Consider the following 17,479-nt stretch of genomic DNA (forward strand, 5'->3'; position numbering starts at 1 on the left):
GTTATTTTTATATCGATTTTTTAACAATTTTTTTATGTTTATTTTTTTGAGAGAGACAGAGACAGAATGCGAGCGGATTGGGGCAGAGAGAGGGAGACACAGAATCCAAAGCAGGCTCCAGGCTCTGAGCTCAGTACAGAGCCCAACGTGGGGCTCAAACTCATGAGCTGTGAGATCATGACCTTAGCTGAAGTTGGAAGCTCAACCGACTGAGCCACCCAGGCACCCTGCACCATAACTAGCTATTTTTACTCTTCGCTGAGAATTGAATAAAGGGGGAAACCCTAAATTTCTGAAGGATACACTTAAGCTAAACAGAAGAAAACCTTTTATGTGTGGATTACCATATAAAAATAGTAAATTACCAAACAGCCAAGACAACTCTTACATTTTCTGGTGGCTCACCCTTCTTGTCTCCTCCTCTTTCTTCTCCTTCCTTTTCTTTTCCTCTTTGTTTTTTTGTTTTGTTTTTTTCTCTTCTCCCCTCTCAACCTCAGGGAAGGAGTGAGAAACAACAGTATTTGTATGAGGTTTTGTTTGAAATTTCAGTCTTGAAAGTCAGCTTTGCCTGCCATGTGGCAAGAGGAAGCAAGACATAGAGTGTCGGTAGTGGCTGTGACTAGGTAAACAGATGGAGCGACCAGGGGCGTGGGGAGAGTGGGGTTTATAAATAGGAGGTGGTGGGACAGACATGGCTTTAATAGCGATGAGAGAAAAAAAATTGCAAGTAACCTCTGTACCATAGTAAAAGGCATGGAAGACGACCAAGGCTGCTGTTCCGCACCCCCAGCCCTCCTTCATCCGTGCCTGTGGGCCAGATGGACAGTCCTCACACCTACCACGGTTTAGGGAAAATTCTATTGCCTAGTACGATATGGTGAGCACTGAGGAATTTTTAGATGCTTTACAAAATTCTGTTTCCCATTTCCCCCCATATTAACAGGCGTAACAATAACAACAAGGAAAAGAAATTTACAATTAGCATTTAAGAAATCCCAGGGGCATGTGCTGACATCTCATTATATTTTATGGCTTTCGAGACTCTTATTATAGGTTGCTGGGGTTAATTCAGGTACTTCTTCCCCTGGAATAATTTGAGAATAAAATAACAAACATAGGAACTAAAATGGTGTCGATAAAAATAGCCCAGGAGCTTTCAACAGCTCTCCACCCTCAAACCTGAAAATAGCCTAATTGGAAGCCCGATGAAGGTAATGAATGAGAAGTGTTAAATATAAGCTAACAATTGAAAAATGTTAGGTTTTTAAAAGTAGGTAGGTAGATGAGATAACACGGTAGTATTGATTTTGGATTTGGGGCAAAGTGTGATTTCTGTGTTCTTAATTAGGTTAGCCGGGTTCACCTAAAAATGAATCTGAAAAGTGAAAAAGGCTTGGGAAAGGTCTGAGCCTGCACTGTCCAACAACATAGCCACTCGCTACACAGAGCTACTAAACTTAATTAAAATTAAATACAATGAAAAATTTAGTTCCTCATTTGTACTAGCCACATTTCAAGGTCTCCATCGCTACATGAGGCTAGTGGCTACCATATTGTATGGTGCAGGTATAGGCCATTTCTGTTGTTGCAGAATGTGCCAGCAGGTGAACACTGTGTGCTTACACTTGTATTATGTTAAAAATGTGAAAGGGGTTAGGTTTAATATTCTGAGAAGATTATTTACGAGAGATTATGGTGGTGATGATGCTGAGTTAAACTTGGAAATATTTCTATTAGGATGGAAAGGTTAAGCATGAGGTTTTAATTAAGGTACAGAACAGGAAGGCATGTAATCAATAACTAAGTAAATGATAATCAGATCTGAAAACTTAATGTTAAGAATTCATCCCAGCAACAGTACATCTTGGACTGTAAGGAAATTATTATGTTGGATAAGCATATAAACAACATTAAAATGAAGCTTTGCAGCAAAAAAAATTTAAAAAGAAAACAAAAATTGAAGGGAAATGATAAGGGATGAAATCTAGCAAAGGCTACTAGTACAAAATTTGAAGGTAAACAGTGATATGAATTTGTAAATAAGATCAGCAAAAAAAAGGGGGGGGGGGTAGAAGAGCCCAGGAGTAAATCTAAAGGTTTGGGTACGATAACAAAGAAATTTAGAGAAACATTTGCAAAGAATATGGCAAGTATTTGCAAAATACTAGAGAAGTATTTGCAAAAAAATATGACAATAGGATTTTTATTATGGAGAGCTTATACAAGACTCTTACAGGCATATGGACAAAGGATAAGAAAAGAATTTGCAGAAGGGGAACGAAAACTTGAACAAATGGGGAAATACTTTTCTTCACTAATGATCAAAGAAATAAATTAAAACAAAATGAGGTTTGATGGAACATTTATCAGAGTAGCAAAGAGAGGGAAAGATGGAAAGAGTGTGACATGATCAAAGCAAGGGCGAATGCAGGAAACCAACCACTTTCTCATGGTTGTCAGAATGTAAATTGTGGCAACTCCTTTGGAAAGCCATCTAGTAAAATGTAGCAAGAAAATGTGCACACTCTCTGGCCACTAATTCCACTTCTGGCTCTGAGCCTAAAGAAAGAATCCAAAAAAATGTGTAATACTTTCCATTCAAAGGTTGATGGCACTCTATCTAAAATAGCAAGATGTGGGGCCCCTGGGTGGCTCAGTCAGTTGAGCGTCTGACTTCCGCTCAGGTCATGATCTCACAGTTTGTGGGTTCAAGCCCCGCATCGGGCTCTGTGCTAACAGCTTAGAGCCTGGAGCCTGCTTTGGATTCTCTGTCTCTGTCTCTCTGCCTCTTCCCTGTTCACGCTCTGTCTCTGTTTCTCTCTCTCATGCTCAAAATAATAAACATTAAAATAAAAATAAAAATAAAATACCAAGATGTGGTGAAATCGTGGCACAATGGCTTGACAGAAAATTCTGTACTAAGAATTATGCCATGAAGAGTTTTACTCTTTATTTTAAAGTGAACTCTGTATTTTTAAGTCAAAAATACAGAAAGTGGGGACGTCCTTTGCCTCTTCCCTCAATCCCATTCACCTCCTGGAGGTTGGAAGATATCCTTTGGACACTTTCCTATCCATCTATCCTTTTCTCCATCTGAAATCACACTATGTAGGCGTATATAGCATATTTCGTGGGGTTTTGCTTTCCACACAAATGAGATCATGTTTAAATGTTATTTTATAACCTGCCCCTTTCACTTCAAATCTGGGCCCTTGTTCTTACGTTACACAATGACTTCCCTCACTATTTTCAGCCACCACATAGTGTCCCACACATTGTCAAAGGCTTCTTTCTAAACAAGTCTCCTTTGGCTGACTATTTATGTTGTTTTCAATATTTTGCTCTTAGAACCAGTGCTGTAGCAAGTCTCCCTGTGCTTCTTGGTGCTCATGTACCAATGTTTCTTCAGGATACTTAGCAACAAGTGGAATTGCTGACTTCAGATGACAAGTGCATTTTAGAATTATGATTGATATCATGACAGTATCTACAAGTAGCCATTTATCCATACTCTCAGTAACACTGAATATTATCAAAGCTTTAAGATTTCTGTCTGACAGGTGAATATTATGTATAATTGTTTTAATAATACTGAAGTGGTTGTATTTTGGTATATATTAATTCTTGGTTTTATATCAAAAATGTTTTCTAATCACCTTTCACTTATTTTAAAACTTTTTAGTGGTGCATTTGTCATAAAGTTTACATGGTTTTTTGTGGTCGAATTTACCAGCTTTTGCCATGGCTCTGACTTGTATCATTTAAAAAAAATTTTTTTTTAACGTTTATTTATTTTTGGGACAGAGAGAGACAGAGCATGAACGGGGGAGGGGCAGAGAGAGAGGGAGACACAGAATCAGAAGCAGGCTCCAGGCTCTGAGCCATCAGCCCAAAGCCCGACGCGTGGCTCGAACTCACGGACCGCGAGATCGTGACCTGAGCCGAAGTCGGCCGCTTAACCGACTGAGCCACCCAGGCACCCCTGTATCATTTTTTAAATGGCTGTCATTCCCCCAGAGATCATAAAAATATTTATGCACATTTTCTTGTAATATTTTCATGATTTATTTTTTTCTACTGGCTCATAATCCATCTATAAGTTATAGTGCAGTGTGTGAGAGAAAAGCTTACATTATAAAACCAGGTGGAAAACAATATGAAACAAACAAAAAACCCCGATGATACATAGAAAAGAAATTAAAATAAATATATGAAAGCAATAACAGAATTGTCTCTGGGTAGGGAGATTAGATGTGATTTTTTTTTTCCCCTTCGGACTGTTTCTATGTTTCAGATTTTGGATGGTATTGGTTATATTTATTAACACCTGATGGTCTTTTAGGTTTTTTTTTTAGTTTATTTCTTTATTTTGAGACAGACAGAGGTAGGGCCAGTGGAGAGAGGCAGAGAGAGAGGGAGACAGAGAATCCCAAGAAGACTCTGCCCTGTGAGGTGGAGCCCCATGCCAGTCTTGAACTCAGGAAAGCGCGAGATCATGACCTAAGCTGAAACCAAGGGTCCTGAAACTTAACCTGATTAACCAACTGGGTGACCCAGCTGCCTCCTTTTATGTTTTTTTTAATTGCTCAATACAATGACCATCCTTTTTTCCCTTCACCACGTGGCCTGGTGAAGACCTCCAATCACAACACTCCTCTGGGCCACAGATGTAGGCTCACAAGGCAGGCCTGAAATGGCCAAGAGCTCCCCTGCCCATGGTCGAAGGCTGACGCATGTGTGGCCAAGGCTGCCTACAGACCTGGTTCTAGCTGACCAGATCATGAAACACATGACATAAACACACTGAGAGGGAGATAGAGACAGAAAGACAGGGGACGATACATCACGTAAGCCCTGTGATCTAATTTTCCCCAAGCTCACGCTCATCTGTGGTTCAATTACCCGGGGCTGGTAAATCCCTTCCCCTCTTTTTTCCTTTAGGGTGAGTAGGATTTCAGTTACTTGTACCAAGTAATTGGAGGAGACTGGGAGGAAAAAAACAAGGAGGCTGGGAGGGAAAAAAAATGTAGGAAAAGAAGATGAGAGAAAAGCTTCAGAGATATGCAAATATCACTAGGAGGAAGTAAATATACATTTAGTCTAAAGCAATCCTCACTGTGTAGAAAGGGACATTAACACAAATAATATAAAATAGTAACTACTTGGTTTGTAGCCATTAGAGCATCTTATCACCAAAGAGATAACTGGTAAACTAAGTGCTTGCTTCAGCAGCGCATATACAAAAATTGGAACGATAACTGGTAAAATAAGATGGTAGCAAGCGTATGCATAAGTTCAAAATTTTTGCATTCCCAGGAAAGCAGAGAGGACCCATGATATTAAGGGTGATGTTGACAGAAACAGATTGTGGTCTTAAGATACAGCACCTCAAACTGGCTTAGAAGAGATGTCTATAAATAAACATACGTGCATACCTTTGTAGTACACATTAGACTCATTTGTGGATTTTAATAACGGGCATTTGGCTTAATCATAAAACAGACTTTAGGTCAATAGCTCATATCATGGAACTCAAGAGCTGGAAGACCTGAAAGAATATAACTTGTTCATCTTAGGGTTGTGGACCCTTCAGAGATTAGGGGACTTAACTAGCATCTCGTGGCTAGGAATCCCCAGAACAGGATTTGGATCCAAGCCTCTGGGACCCCAGTCCCGTGTTCTTTCCATTGCTTTCAAGTGCCGATATGAGAGGTCTTAAAGTGATCACACACACACACACACACACACACACACAGACACACACCACATACACACCAAAATAGCAAATATGTGTTATATTTAAAAAGACAGTTATTCTATCATTTTTATACTTGCTTAAAAAAAAATTCAAGACTCTGGGAGGCATTTTAAAGAACCGTGTTGAAAGTGTATTATGTGGTTAAAGAGGGTTTAAGTTAATTGCTCATGGAACAAACATTTATCTGGGTGGAGGTTTATGCTTGGCTTACTTTCAGCCTGAAGGTTGTAATAAATGAGGGATTCTCTTAGCCTTAATCTATTTTTCATATGGTGGGATGACAGTCATCATCTGAAATTATTTTTAAGTTTCCCAGAAGTGTGGAAAAACTAACCTAATCTTATTTTTATAAACAGCTTAAGGGCCAAATTTTACTTTTAGTTTTAAAATAATTTTTAAAAGGAGCTACTATTCTCAAAGAATCCAACAATTTAAGGTTCAAAAAGACAAGAAAGAGCTATTGCTGATTAGTAAAAGTCTGTTGTATTTCTGAGGGAGCATGATTATTGTTTTTCTGAAGACTGAATTTAAAAACATTGAACAGAATGTCAAACTGAGCATGAGTTTTTTGTTTGTTTGTTTGTTTGTTTTTTGCTACAGTTTCTCAGATACATGTATTTAAAAATCGCTCTGGGGGGCGCCTGGGTGGCTCAGTCAGTTAAGTGTCAGGCTTCTGCTCAGGTCATGATCTCAGGGTCCATGGGTTTGAGCCCCCACATCAGGCTCTGTGCTGACAGCTCAGAGCCTGGAGCCTCCTTCAGATTCTGTGTCTCCTGCTCACACTCTGTCTATCTCATTCTCTCTCAAAAATAAACATTAAAAAAATTAAAATAAATAAACATTAAACTTGTTTTTTAATTGCTCTTGGTATCTTTGGGGCTCAGAACTCAAAGTTTCAAGAATCCTTTAAGATTACAAGAAATCAGTCATGAGGCAGTCAGTCGTTCTGTGGTTAAGGAGTGACACTTGCTGTGAAACCCATTCTTGGTCTTCCTCATTGGCGCTTCTCAAACTGTTCAGCCAAAGCATATGGGATCCAGAGAATGGATCCTATCCAAGGCTAAGAAGATGGAGTTCAATGTAATGCTTGACATGTTGGCTGCTGCGAGTTTTCATTCAGATTTTATGTTATACTTCATATTATTCTTATGTTTAAGATATTTATTTATGGTAAGTATATATGAAATATTATACATATGAAATGCATATAATAATAAATTGTAGTAAATATAATTATATACAATTGTAAATACAATTGTCATATAATAAGAAATTAAACATAGTAAGTAAATATGAAATATTATTTCTTTATGTTAAACTTCCAGCACTCTTTACCCCCTCCTCTGCTTTATTTTTCTCTATAGCACTTATTGGATCTATGAAACCATATAATTCATTTATTTTCTTTGGTTATTGCCTACTTCCCTCCTCACTGAGGGCTATTTTGTTCACCACTGCATACCAGTGCCCAGAAAAGGTTTGGCCCTCATCGGGGCTCAATAAATACATACTGAATGAATGATGGAATGTTTCAGACGATGACCTGTTAAATTAGACTGTCTGGAAGATGTTCCTTCTTTATCCTATGGCTTAGAGGCACACTTCATCCTAGGTGGTAAGCGTTCCTAGTTTTGGAAGTAAAAATGTGCTACGTTTAGGGAACATGGGGGACAAAGCAGCAATCACTTCTCCCCATTTGCTTGGCATCATGAGATATTTTTTGACTTCCTACCCCATGAGCACAGTGTGTCATAAGCCCATCATGAGGTATTTCTTGATTCCTATTGAATTAGGTAATTCGATTTTACTTCCCACTAAATGTCCTCTTATTTCATGAGGCTGGTCTTCAGTGGCCTGCACAATGCTGCTTTTCCTGCCCATCTAGAACCTTCTGATCCTTCAAAGCCTAGATTGATCCAAAGTGCTTTTGTGACATTAGCTTTCACTTAATGGTCCCAATATTAAGGCCAATCTTTTTCTCCCATTCAGAGGGAATTCACTTAGACCCAAAGGGGCCAGGGAATAGGTGTGTATGAGCTCTGCTGAGGTGGCCTGAGATAAAGAACAAGCTGATTTCAAAGCATATATAGCAATTTTGAAAGAAAGTACAATAGTGTAAATTAGTACCTCTTCTACCATTCCACACACACCAGTCGCTCACTCACTTAGCTCTGTTTTTCTGCTCAGTTCTCAGGAAAACATTTACATTCTTTCAGCTAGGGTAATTTCAGACACAAAAAGCTTTATCCTTGGCCTGACCATAGCCCCTTGATAAGATGTAATCAGGCTTTTAAAAGCGTATTATTGCTAGTTATTGACAGTTATTAACAGTTCTTAGTTTGCTAAAAAGAGATCTACCTTGTTATCCTTTGAGAGTAACCCAAGCTATTGTGTTTATATACTGCCATCAATACATTGAATATTACAAGTCCTTATATAGACCTTCCTTGTACCCGGCACTCTTCTAAGATAATTGCACATATTAACCCATTATCACACAAAAGAACTTTATTATTAGGTAGGTGCTACTATTATCCCCATCTTACAGATGAGGAAACTGAGGCACAGAGAGGCAGTGACTAAAGGCATGTAGCTGGTAAGTTCTACAGCCAAGATTCAAACCCAAGCACTCTGGCTCCTGAGAGCATGTACCTAATCATTAGCCTACTTGTCTCACAGCTTTGCTCCCTTTATTTTTGGGAGGGGGGAGGGGCAGAGAGAGAGGGGCACAGAGGATCTGAAGTGGGCTCCATGCTGACAGGGGAGAGCGTGGGGCTTGAACTCATGAACAGTGAGACCCGAGACCATGACCTGAGCCCAAGTCTGATTCTTAACCAACTGAGCCATCCAGGAGCTCCAGCCTTGTTCCCTGTTATCGCCGTCCCCATACCTGTCAGCCAGCCCCTTGCCCTTGATCTTTATTCTTCCTGATCAAAGAAGGACCCTGCTTCCTCTCTCTAAAATCATCTCCCAAATCGACCACGGTAGACTTTTTGCATTTGGGATGAAACCACTTCAGTGACTCTTTTCATTCTTTGGAAATACTGATGCTGATTAGTTCTGTTCTTGGCTGGCCCCTTCTGTTCTATGCTTTGATCAAACACACCCATCTCTTAAAATGCTCAAACTATTTTCTCTCTCCGAATTCTTGAATGGAATAACTACAAATGGAAAGTTCAACCAAGAAATGCTATAATCCAAATGGAGTTTGCGAAGATGAATCTGGTGGTGGGGTCTGGAGGGGGCTTAGGGGAGGGTGTGCTGCCGAGAAACTGGGTATAGAGAGCTCTGTTAGAAACTTTGATGTTTGAAGTCATGAAATGCCATAGGAACTGTGGAAAAGGAAATGAAGGGGTGGATGCAAGAGGCATTTCAGAGAGAACAATGGATTGGACTTGTGGGCAAAACGGCCTCTAGGGATAAGGTAGAGAAGGGAGTTAAAATGATACCGCTATTTTGGGCCTGACTGATTATAATGAGAGTGTCATTACCTGAAATAGGTATATCAGGAAGCTAATCTGATTCAGGGAGAACAAAAAGTTCATTTTAGAATCTTTGTCATCATCCCAGTGGAAATGTTCACCAGTTGCAAGACACCATAAGTGAGCATTTAATGAGCTCCCTTCAAGTGTCTAACAGGGCACATGATGTTAAATCTCCTACAGTAATTACAACAAAAGGAAGCTGACGGTGAGGACATCTTTTACATTGGCCTGGTGACGGCATCTGCCTGAGTATTTGATGAGTTAGATCCTCCTCAGCCATCAGCTACAAAGATGGAATTTGGCATAGGATTTGTATGTAGAGAGTATGGCTTACTATATAGCCTAAGCCCAAACAGTAGCACCTGACTTATCTTTGCCACACCTGGAAATCCTCAGTGTCGTTAGTTATATGGTAACCTCGTTATGTGCTTGGTTTCCAGACTCTTACTTCATATTAACTTTTAAAAATAACAAACTCAGGCCATCTTGAACCATTGCCCCAGTTTGTTTCTCCAAAGGCCTCAGTAGTGCCAGAGGTCTACAGACTGAATGGTGAAGCCGAAAGCTTCCTGGAAGGGGGCCGTTATAATCAGGTACTTAAGGTAAGTATGCAGGCTTGAAAGCTGAAAGACTTACAGACTTAGCACAGTGCCAAGAGAGCTCAATGGACAGGGCCTAGATTGGTTCTGTCGAAGACTAAGATTGGCAGGCAATGTCATGAAACGGTATCTTGAAAACCCAAGTGAGCCGGATGATTCATATTGGGAAGTGGCCCCAAATCTCAGATTGATACACCTCCCCGGATTTCACAGAAGGACAAGAGTAGTCGCCATGCACCGCAGAGACCATTGAAACGACTTGCGGCAAATCTCTTCCTTCAAACTCTTGAGTTTGACCAACAGCCTTACTTCCAGCGAAGTCTTCCGCCCACCCTGCAGAAGGAATAATCAGCGGCGGGTTAGCGTTTGCCCCAGCGTCTGGGCCAAATGCTTAGAAGCACCAGATTTGCGGAGGCTGTGGGTAGGGAAAATAAATCCAGTCCGGGTTTTGTCTGAACGGGGGGACCGGAGAGCTGCGAGGAATGGCTCGAGAAGAGGGGGGCGGTGGTGGAAAACACTCAACACAAACAGCTCGCGCCGAGGGACGGCAGCTGTAGGCCCGGACCGCGCGGGCGCAGCGGGCCGGGAGAGGCGCGCGCGGGCCCGGCCGCCGGCCGCATGGAGCGCAGCGCGGCCCGCGGCTCCCGGGCGGCAGCGGCGGCGGCGGCGGCGGAGGCGGCAGCGCGCCGCTCGCTCACACCCACCCCCGCCCGCGGCCGCCGCGCCGCCCCGCCGTAGCTGCCGGCCGCCGGCGTCCCCGCGGGCCGGTCCAGCGAAGGCGGCGCCCGCGCCTCTGCAGCCAGTGGCAGCTGCAAGCCCGGGGAGGCGGCTCCCGCAGCGCCCCGCAGCCCCGCGCCCCGGGCGCCTGCGACCACAGCGGCCGCCCGGGGAGGAAGAGGAGGGGAAGGAGGAGGAGGAGGAGGTGACAAACTCTCCGGCTCCGAGCCGCGGCTGGCAGCCCGCGGTCAGGCATGCAGGCGCGGCGTCTAGCCAAGCGCTCCAGCCTGGGCAGCCGCCGGGGGGGCGCCACGCTGCAGGCGCCCGGACCCGCGCCCGCCAAGGAAGGCACCTTGCCCGGGCTCCCGCCCCTCGGCCCGGGCCCGGCCCCGGCCCCGGCCCCAGAGAGCTGGAGGCCGCCGCTGCCGCCGCCGCCGCGCAGCGCCGGGACCGGCCCCCCTCGGGCCGCCGGGGCCGCCGGGGCCGCCGCCGCCTCGTCGCCCGTGCTGCTGCTTCTGGGGGAGGAAGACGAGGACGAGGAAGGCGGGAGCAGGCGGCGGAGGGGGCTCGGGCGGGTGGAGGAGAAGCCCCGAGGGGGCGCGGAGGAGGAGGATGACGACGAGGAAGACGAGGACGAGGAGGTGGTCGTCGAGGTGGTGGACGGCGACGAAGACGAGGAGGACAGCGAGGAGCGCTTCCTGCCCCTCGGCCCCGGCCGCGCGGTCCTCAAGGGCCCGGCCCGGGGCGCGTTGAAGGTGCGTGCTGGGCACAGCGGCGCGCGCGGGACCCGCCGGCCCGGGGAGGGAGACGGGCCCCGGCCCCGGGGCTAGGAGCGGGCTGAGGCCGGGGACTGGCGACCGGTGGAGGCCGGGCCGGGAGGGGTGTGTCAGGCGGCGCCGGTGCAGAGCGAGGGAACTGGTTAGCTCACACCTCGGGCCCCCAGCACCTTTTCGAGGCGGTCCCCCCCGCCCCCCAGTTCCTCAAAGGCCGGGCCGGGTTTGTTGTCTCGTGTGGGTGCAGGAAAAGGACACTTCTCCCCAGTGAGGTAGGGAACTTGGAGATGGGACGAGGTAGGCGCGGGTTTACGCCGGGTGGGGACGCGCGAGGTAAGAGAGGGAGTGAGATTTTATTCTTCCCCGAGGAAGCAGGAGTATTCTCCGTATTCTGAGGGCTAGCCAAGCTTATTGAAACTAGCAAGCAGCTTCTCTTGTCAATCTCTCAATCCCTTCTTCATCCAAGAACAATTGTTGATGAGTTTCCATCACAGATGTTTGTAAGGGAACCGGTAAGCCCAAAGCAAAAACCAAGCCCTTGGTTTCTACCTGCATTTAGCTGACAGCTTTTGGCATTCCCGACCCTCCCGACCCCCCCCACCCCCGAGCCCCCCATTTAAACTCGACATTGCTTAGCCTTTGGTTTTTTTTTTCCCCTCCTCGGAATTGCAAATGGGGAAAAAAGAGGAAACTGGGAAAAGTGGGGGGGGGGGGTGATAATTTGGCATTTAAAATGGATGTGAATTTCTGCTGAGAATTCTAGTGAAGTGTCTTGTGCACTGAAGCACAGAGAGATTTTTCCGTTTGTGTATCTTCAGGAGATAAGGGGTTTATTATTACACAACTGACTGGCTGGGCTTTCAGGCATGCGATTGGACAAAGCAAACCACGTTGAGGTTCATGCACAGTGTATGTTGCTAAGAAGTTTTGAGGGCAGCAAGTGGTAAGCGATGAAGTTAGTGTTTTTCCTCAAGAGTGGTTCTTAAAATCAACTGAGTAACTATTTACTGGAGTTTTCAGAGGATAGTGGTATATCAGGAAGAAAAGAAATACATAAACAAGTGAGCTTAATAGAGACTATTTATCTTCTGGGGCTTGGGGGGAAAAAAAACTCCTCAAAGCATGAAATTGCAATTCCAAAGAAATGCTAAACATCAGCATTTAGAATATCCCAGAATAGACATAGGCACAAATTTGTTTCCTAGACCACCCTGGAAGTACGGGCTCTGGGAGTGAGAAATTTTCAGCAAGTAGTCATTCGGGATGATAGTTTTTGACAGTTGCTTGTTGGAATCCAGACCATGAGCTACTCATTACCATGGTCTGCTAAAAAGCCTGCATTGTATGGCTACAGGATATAGCTGGGATTGGAATTAAGTCACATGCATCAGTGACACTGAGTAACGCGAGTAGTGATTCCTTAGTGTTTTTGCCCAGAAATACTGACAGAAAAATTAATTGTAATTTATGCTCTGTGATCAGAGTAAACCCAATGTAGGAAAAAAATCAAACCTATGGACACAGAATAGGGTGTGATGATTCACATTATCAAAAAAGATTGTTTACATCTCCAGACAAATTTCTGTTAAATTCTTTTAAAATGGGCTTCATTTTATAGCATTGTTTGCCCACAGCTTTGCTGTAATGTATACATTGAATAGTTTGAGGTATAATTATTTTTATTTTTTACTGCTTTCGTGACATCTTGAGACTGCATCTGAAGAGATTTTCTAATAGGTCATTTTTTCCTAATATTTTATTCGAATGCATATACAGTGTCAACAACTTATGCATATACTGATGCATTCATTTATTCAAATATTTATTGAGCACCCCCAGTGTGTGAGGTACTCTTCTAGAACGTAGCTGTGAGCGCCTTCCAGATGCACACATCTAGTGAAAAGAGTCATAGCAACAACAAACAAGTATGGCACTTGAGATTGTGATTGCGTGCTATGAGGGAAATAATGATGTCACAGAGTCTAGGCGAAAGAAGAGAAAGCTGCTGTGGTACGGGCTGGACTTCCATGAGGAAGGGACATTTGATCTGAGGCCTGACACGTGCAGTTTGGGAAGATCTTTCCAGCAGAGGGAATAACAGTTGCTAAAGTCGAAAAAGGTGAATGTGGCTGGAACTTGGTAGGTACGAGATATGTCAGGGAGGCAGGTAGGAGCCAGCAACGTAGGGCTTGGTGGGCCTTTCTAAAGTAGAGTATGAAGTTTTTGGCAAGTCGTAGGCAGTAAAGGCATACGAGGTGGTTTGCATTTTTAAAAAAATTCCTGCTGTATAGAGTATAGAAGACAGCAGGGAGAAGCAAGGAGGCCAGTTGGGTGGCTACTGCTGCAGTCTGGTGAGAGGTGAGGGCAGTTTGGACTAACTAGGTTGACAGGAGTGGAGTTAGAGAGGAGTGGACAGATTCAGGATCTTTTGTGAAGATCAGCCTGTAAGGACTTGCTGATGGCTCAGGGGAGGAGGGTGAAGGAATGAGAGGCCCCAGTGTAGCGGTTTGTTAAATGTGCCATTTGCTGAGATTGGGAAAACTGGGGGAACAACCAGTTTTGTGAAAGAAAAATCAAGTGTTCTTTTTGGTCATGTTAAGTCTGAGATGACAATTAGACATGCAAATGGAGATGCAATTAGGCAGCTGGCTGTAGGATGTGGAGCTGAGGGGAGAGGTCAGGGCTAGAGAGAAAAATTTGGGAGTCGGTAGCATGTTGATGTCATTTAAAGCTGGGGACTAGAAAGGGAGTGTAGGTCAAAGGAGGACAGCCTTGGGCCAGACTTGGACACGTCACTATTTAAGTTTGGGTGTAGGAGGAGAAACCAGCAAAGATGAATGAGAAGCAGCAGCCAAACAAATTGATGGAAACCAGAGAATGTAAAGTCCCATAAGCCAAGAAGAAATAGTTCAAAAGGTGGAGCGTGCTGAACTGTTGAATACTACTGGGATGTTGAGTAATATAGGCATAGAGATATATCCACTTAGATTAGATAATGTGGAGCTTATTGGTATTCTTGACTAAAGAATGCAAAGGCAGAATGCAAAGGCAGTGATGTCCTCACCTCTCACTGAATGGGAGGTGAGGACATAGTGACACATCTGAAAAACCCTCTTAACAAGTTTTATTGGAAAAGAGAGCAGAGAGAGCGACTATCTGGAGGGCATATGGTCTATATTTTTTTTAACATAGGGTACAGTAGACTCTAGTGTAAGGACTACAGCATTATGGGAATTTCTTTTGGGGGAGGGGGATGCCTTCATTTTCCATTGCTGTGTGACAAATCACCACAAACTTTTTGGCTTACAGCAGTTCTCACAGTATCTATGGGTTAAGAATCAGGTTCCACCTAACTGGGTCTGTTGCAGTGTCTCACAAGGCTGCAGTCAAGGTGTTAAGTGCGCTGTGTTTTCACCAGAAGGCTTAACTGGAGAAGAATGCATTTCTAAGTTCATTCAGGTTGTGAGCAGAATTCATTCCCATGCATTTGCAGGTTTGACGGTCCCAGCTTCTTGCTGGCTATTGCTTGGATCCCCTTTGCTCCACCCACACTTTTTCTCCCCATAGTGCTTTGTCACTTGAACTTCCTCAATACGGCCTCTTACTTCATCAAGCCAGCAAGGGGAATCTTAGCACCTCTCTTAGGAAGGTAGAATCTCTCATAATTCACTATAATCACAGGAACAGTACGCCATTATTTTTGCCATATTCTGTTGGTTAGTACTGGGTCATAAGTTCCACCCACACTAATGGAAGGAGATATACAAGGGCATGAATACCCTTGGAAGAGGGTGAGGATCCTTGGGAGTCGTGTTAGGGAAGAACCAAAGATGCAGAGAGAAGAGAGAAATTGCAGAAGGAAAGTCCTTGGGAAAGCCACAGTGGAGGGGACGTGTAACCCAATCACAGGGGTTGCCTTTAACAGAAGCAAAGAAACTTCTTCCATTGAATTAAAGAAAAGGTAGGGAAAATGGGTAGTCGTATATTGTATGATAGTCAAATGAAGTAGTATTTGTCTTATGGCTTCTATTTTCCCCATGCAGCAGGAGGGAAGGTCATCAACTGAGAGTGGAGGAGAGTTGAAGGCTTGGCACAGTGCTGTGGGAGAGTAGGAGAGCAAACATACTGAGAAAGCAAATAGAGCTGCCAGAGAGTATCAAGGGCCCATCTGATATCTGTGGTTTTCCACTTATGGTGCAAGCAAGTCTGACTTGGTATGTGATTGTCCCAAATTCATTCCATGACTCATGCATGGAATAATAGTAATAAATAATGCTTATTGATTATCTAGTATGGTCAGTTGGTACAAGTCTAAATGTATAGTCTCATTTCAACTTTATTTCATATCCATGAGGCAGGCATTATTATTATCATCCTCATTTTACAGAGGTGCTAAGCAACATAAAGATATACAGGTATTAGGTGGCAGAGCAGGTGTTTGAGCCTTGGGAAGTTGAACTCCAGAGCTATCACCCTTATTCCTTATACCATATTGTCTCCTTGTAGACAAAGCAGAGAGCAGGATTCCTCAGGGATAGCGGTTAGCCAGCTGGATGAGCAATGGAAAGAAAGAGAAGATCATACTGTTGAGGAAGTTGGTATGCCTGTGACTTAAGAAAAGTAAGCTGTGATTTAAGAAAAGGACAGGAGGGGGGGGTGAGGGATGGTGAAGAGGTCATAGGTTAGTGGGTTGGAGAAAACAAAGAGTTAACCAATAAAATCAATAAAACAATGGGAATGGAATAAATGCAGGACAGTTTGGGTTCTAAAATATCATCAGCATGAATGAATATTTGCCAAATATTTTTAAACCAAGAAGTATACTAAATGCTGTATATGAAAGAAGGTTTCATTAGAAATTATAATTTGGGAATCAATATGGCCCTTTCTCCACAACTGAGGATAGAGATGAAATACCACACCTGAGGTAGGGGGGCCACCTACTGGGAGCATGGTTCACATCCGTGGCCTGAGCTTCTAGTCACCTAAATGGAATCTCCCATAATTTATTTGGGGTTTATATACCCCAGGAGGACTTGGGATGGCCAAGGAGATTGAGGAATAGGTGCTATGAAGTATCTGAGATGTATTGCTTGATTTTTGTAACGGACACTAATCTAGGCTTTAAATGAGATAACAAAGAAACTTTGTACTGCACCTTTCTGTTTCTGATCAAAGGAAGCTTACGTATTTATGTGCAGTAGTGAGATTCTGCCCTCCACCCCCCAAAAATGTGAACCTCCTAGGCTCCTATATAAGGAACACTAAGCACAGTAAATAATATCTTTATCCAGAGTTTAATAAAAAAAAAAAATACAAGGACAATGTCAAATGGAGGAAGGATTCAATAGTAAGTTGCTACTCAATTAAGCAAAACAGCAGGGGCAGAGATAACGAGGCCCAGGGTTGTGCTCTGTGATGCTGTGCCTTAGTGTAGGGACAAGAACTGAAGCATCTGAAGAGATTGATCATTTGTTGGCATAATGGTTTAGGAAAAAACTGGATATGAAAGACTGGTAGTACTTCTGTCAAGAGTTCATCTACTGGGGCACCTGGCTGGCTCAGTCAGTTAAGCATCCGACTTTGGCTCAGGTCATGATCCTATGGTTCATGAGTTCAAGCCCTGCATCAGGCTCTGTGTTGACAGCTGGGAGCCTGGAGCCTGCTTCACATTCTGTGTCTCCCTCTCTCTCTGCCCCTGCCCTGCTCACACTCTCTCTCTCAAAAAGTGAATAAATTTAAAAAAAAAATATATATATATATATAAAAGAGTTCATCTATTGAAAAACCATGAAGAAAGATGTTTAAATGAGATAATACATGTCAAAGTTCCTACTCTCGGTACTGAATAAATATTAATTGAATGGAATCTGCTTCCTAGGTGCCAGCTCTTCAAGGATGGTTAACACATCTATTAGACTATATCTGGAATATCAGATGACTTTTAAGAATCCTTTGGCAGAGTCTGTGCAGCAAACACTGAATTCCAATTTGCTAACAAGCATGTGTCTTACAAATGCTCTGTGTTGGCTCAAGTGAAAGACATGTGCTTAAGATACCAGACAGAGTTGTCATTCACTGAATCATAGACTGCTGGAGTTGGAAGGGAAACAGAGATTATCTAGTAATCCAGTACCCTCATTTGAC

The 17,479-nt window shown here is 43.6% G+C and overlaps 1 protein-coding gene across 2 annotated transcripts in view; it reads left to right on the forward strand.

Annotated features, from left to right (window-relative positions):
• The first annotated feature begins 10,813 nt into the window (after nt 1–10,813).
• ZNF704 (zinc finger protein 704) overlaps nt 10,814–17,479 on the forward strand; it is a 239,698-nt gene continuing 233,032 nt past the window's right edge. For both annotated transcript variants that reach the window (XR_003966228.1, XM_030303957.2), the window contains exon 1: nt 10,814–11,314. Coding sequence is in view for 1 of the 2 variants with exons in the window: in XM_030303957.2 (XP_030159817.1) it covers nt 10,814–11,314 (501 nt within the window). In the remaining variant the exon portion in view is untranslated. The remainder of the gene's footprint in view (nt 11,315–17,479) is intronic.

The sequence above is a fragment of the Lynx canadensis genome, chromosome F2 (assembly GCF_007474595.2).
Source record: "Lynx canadensis isolate LIC74 chromosome F2, mLynCan4.pri.v2, whole genome shotgun sequence".
NCBI lineage: Eukaryota > Metazoa > Chordata > Mammalia > Carnivora > Felidae > Lynx > Lynx canadensis.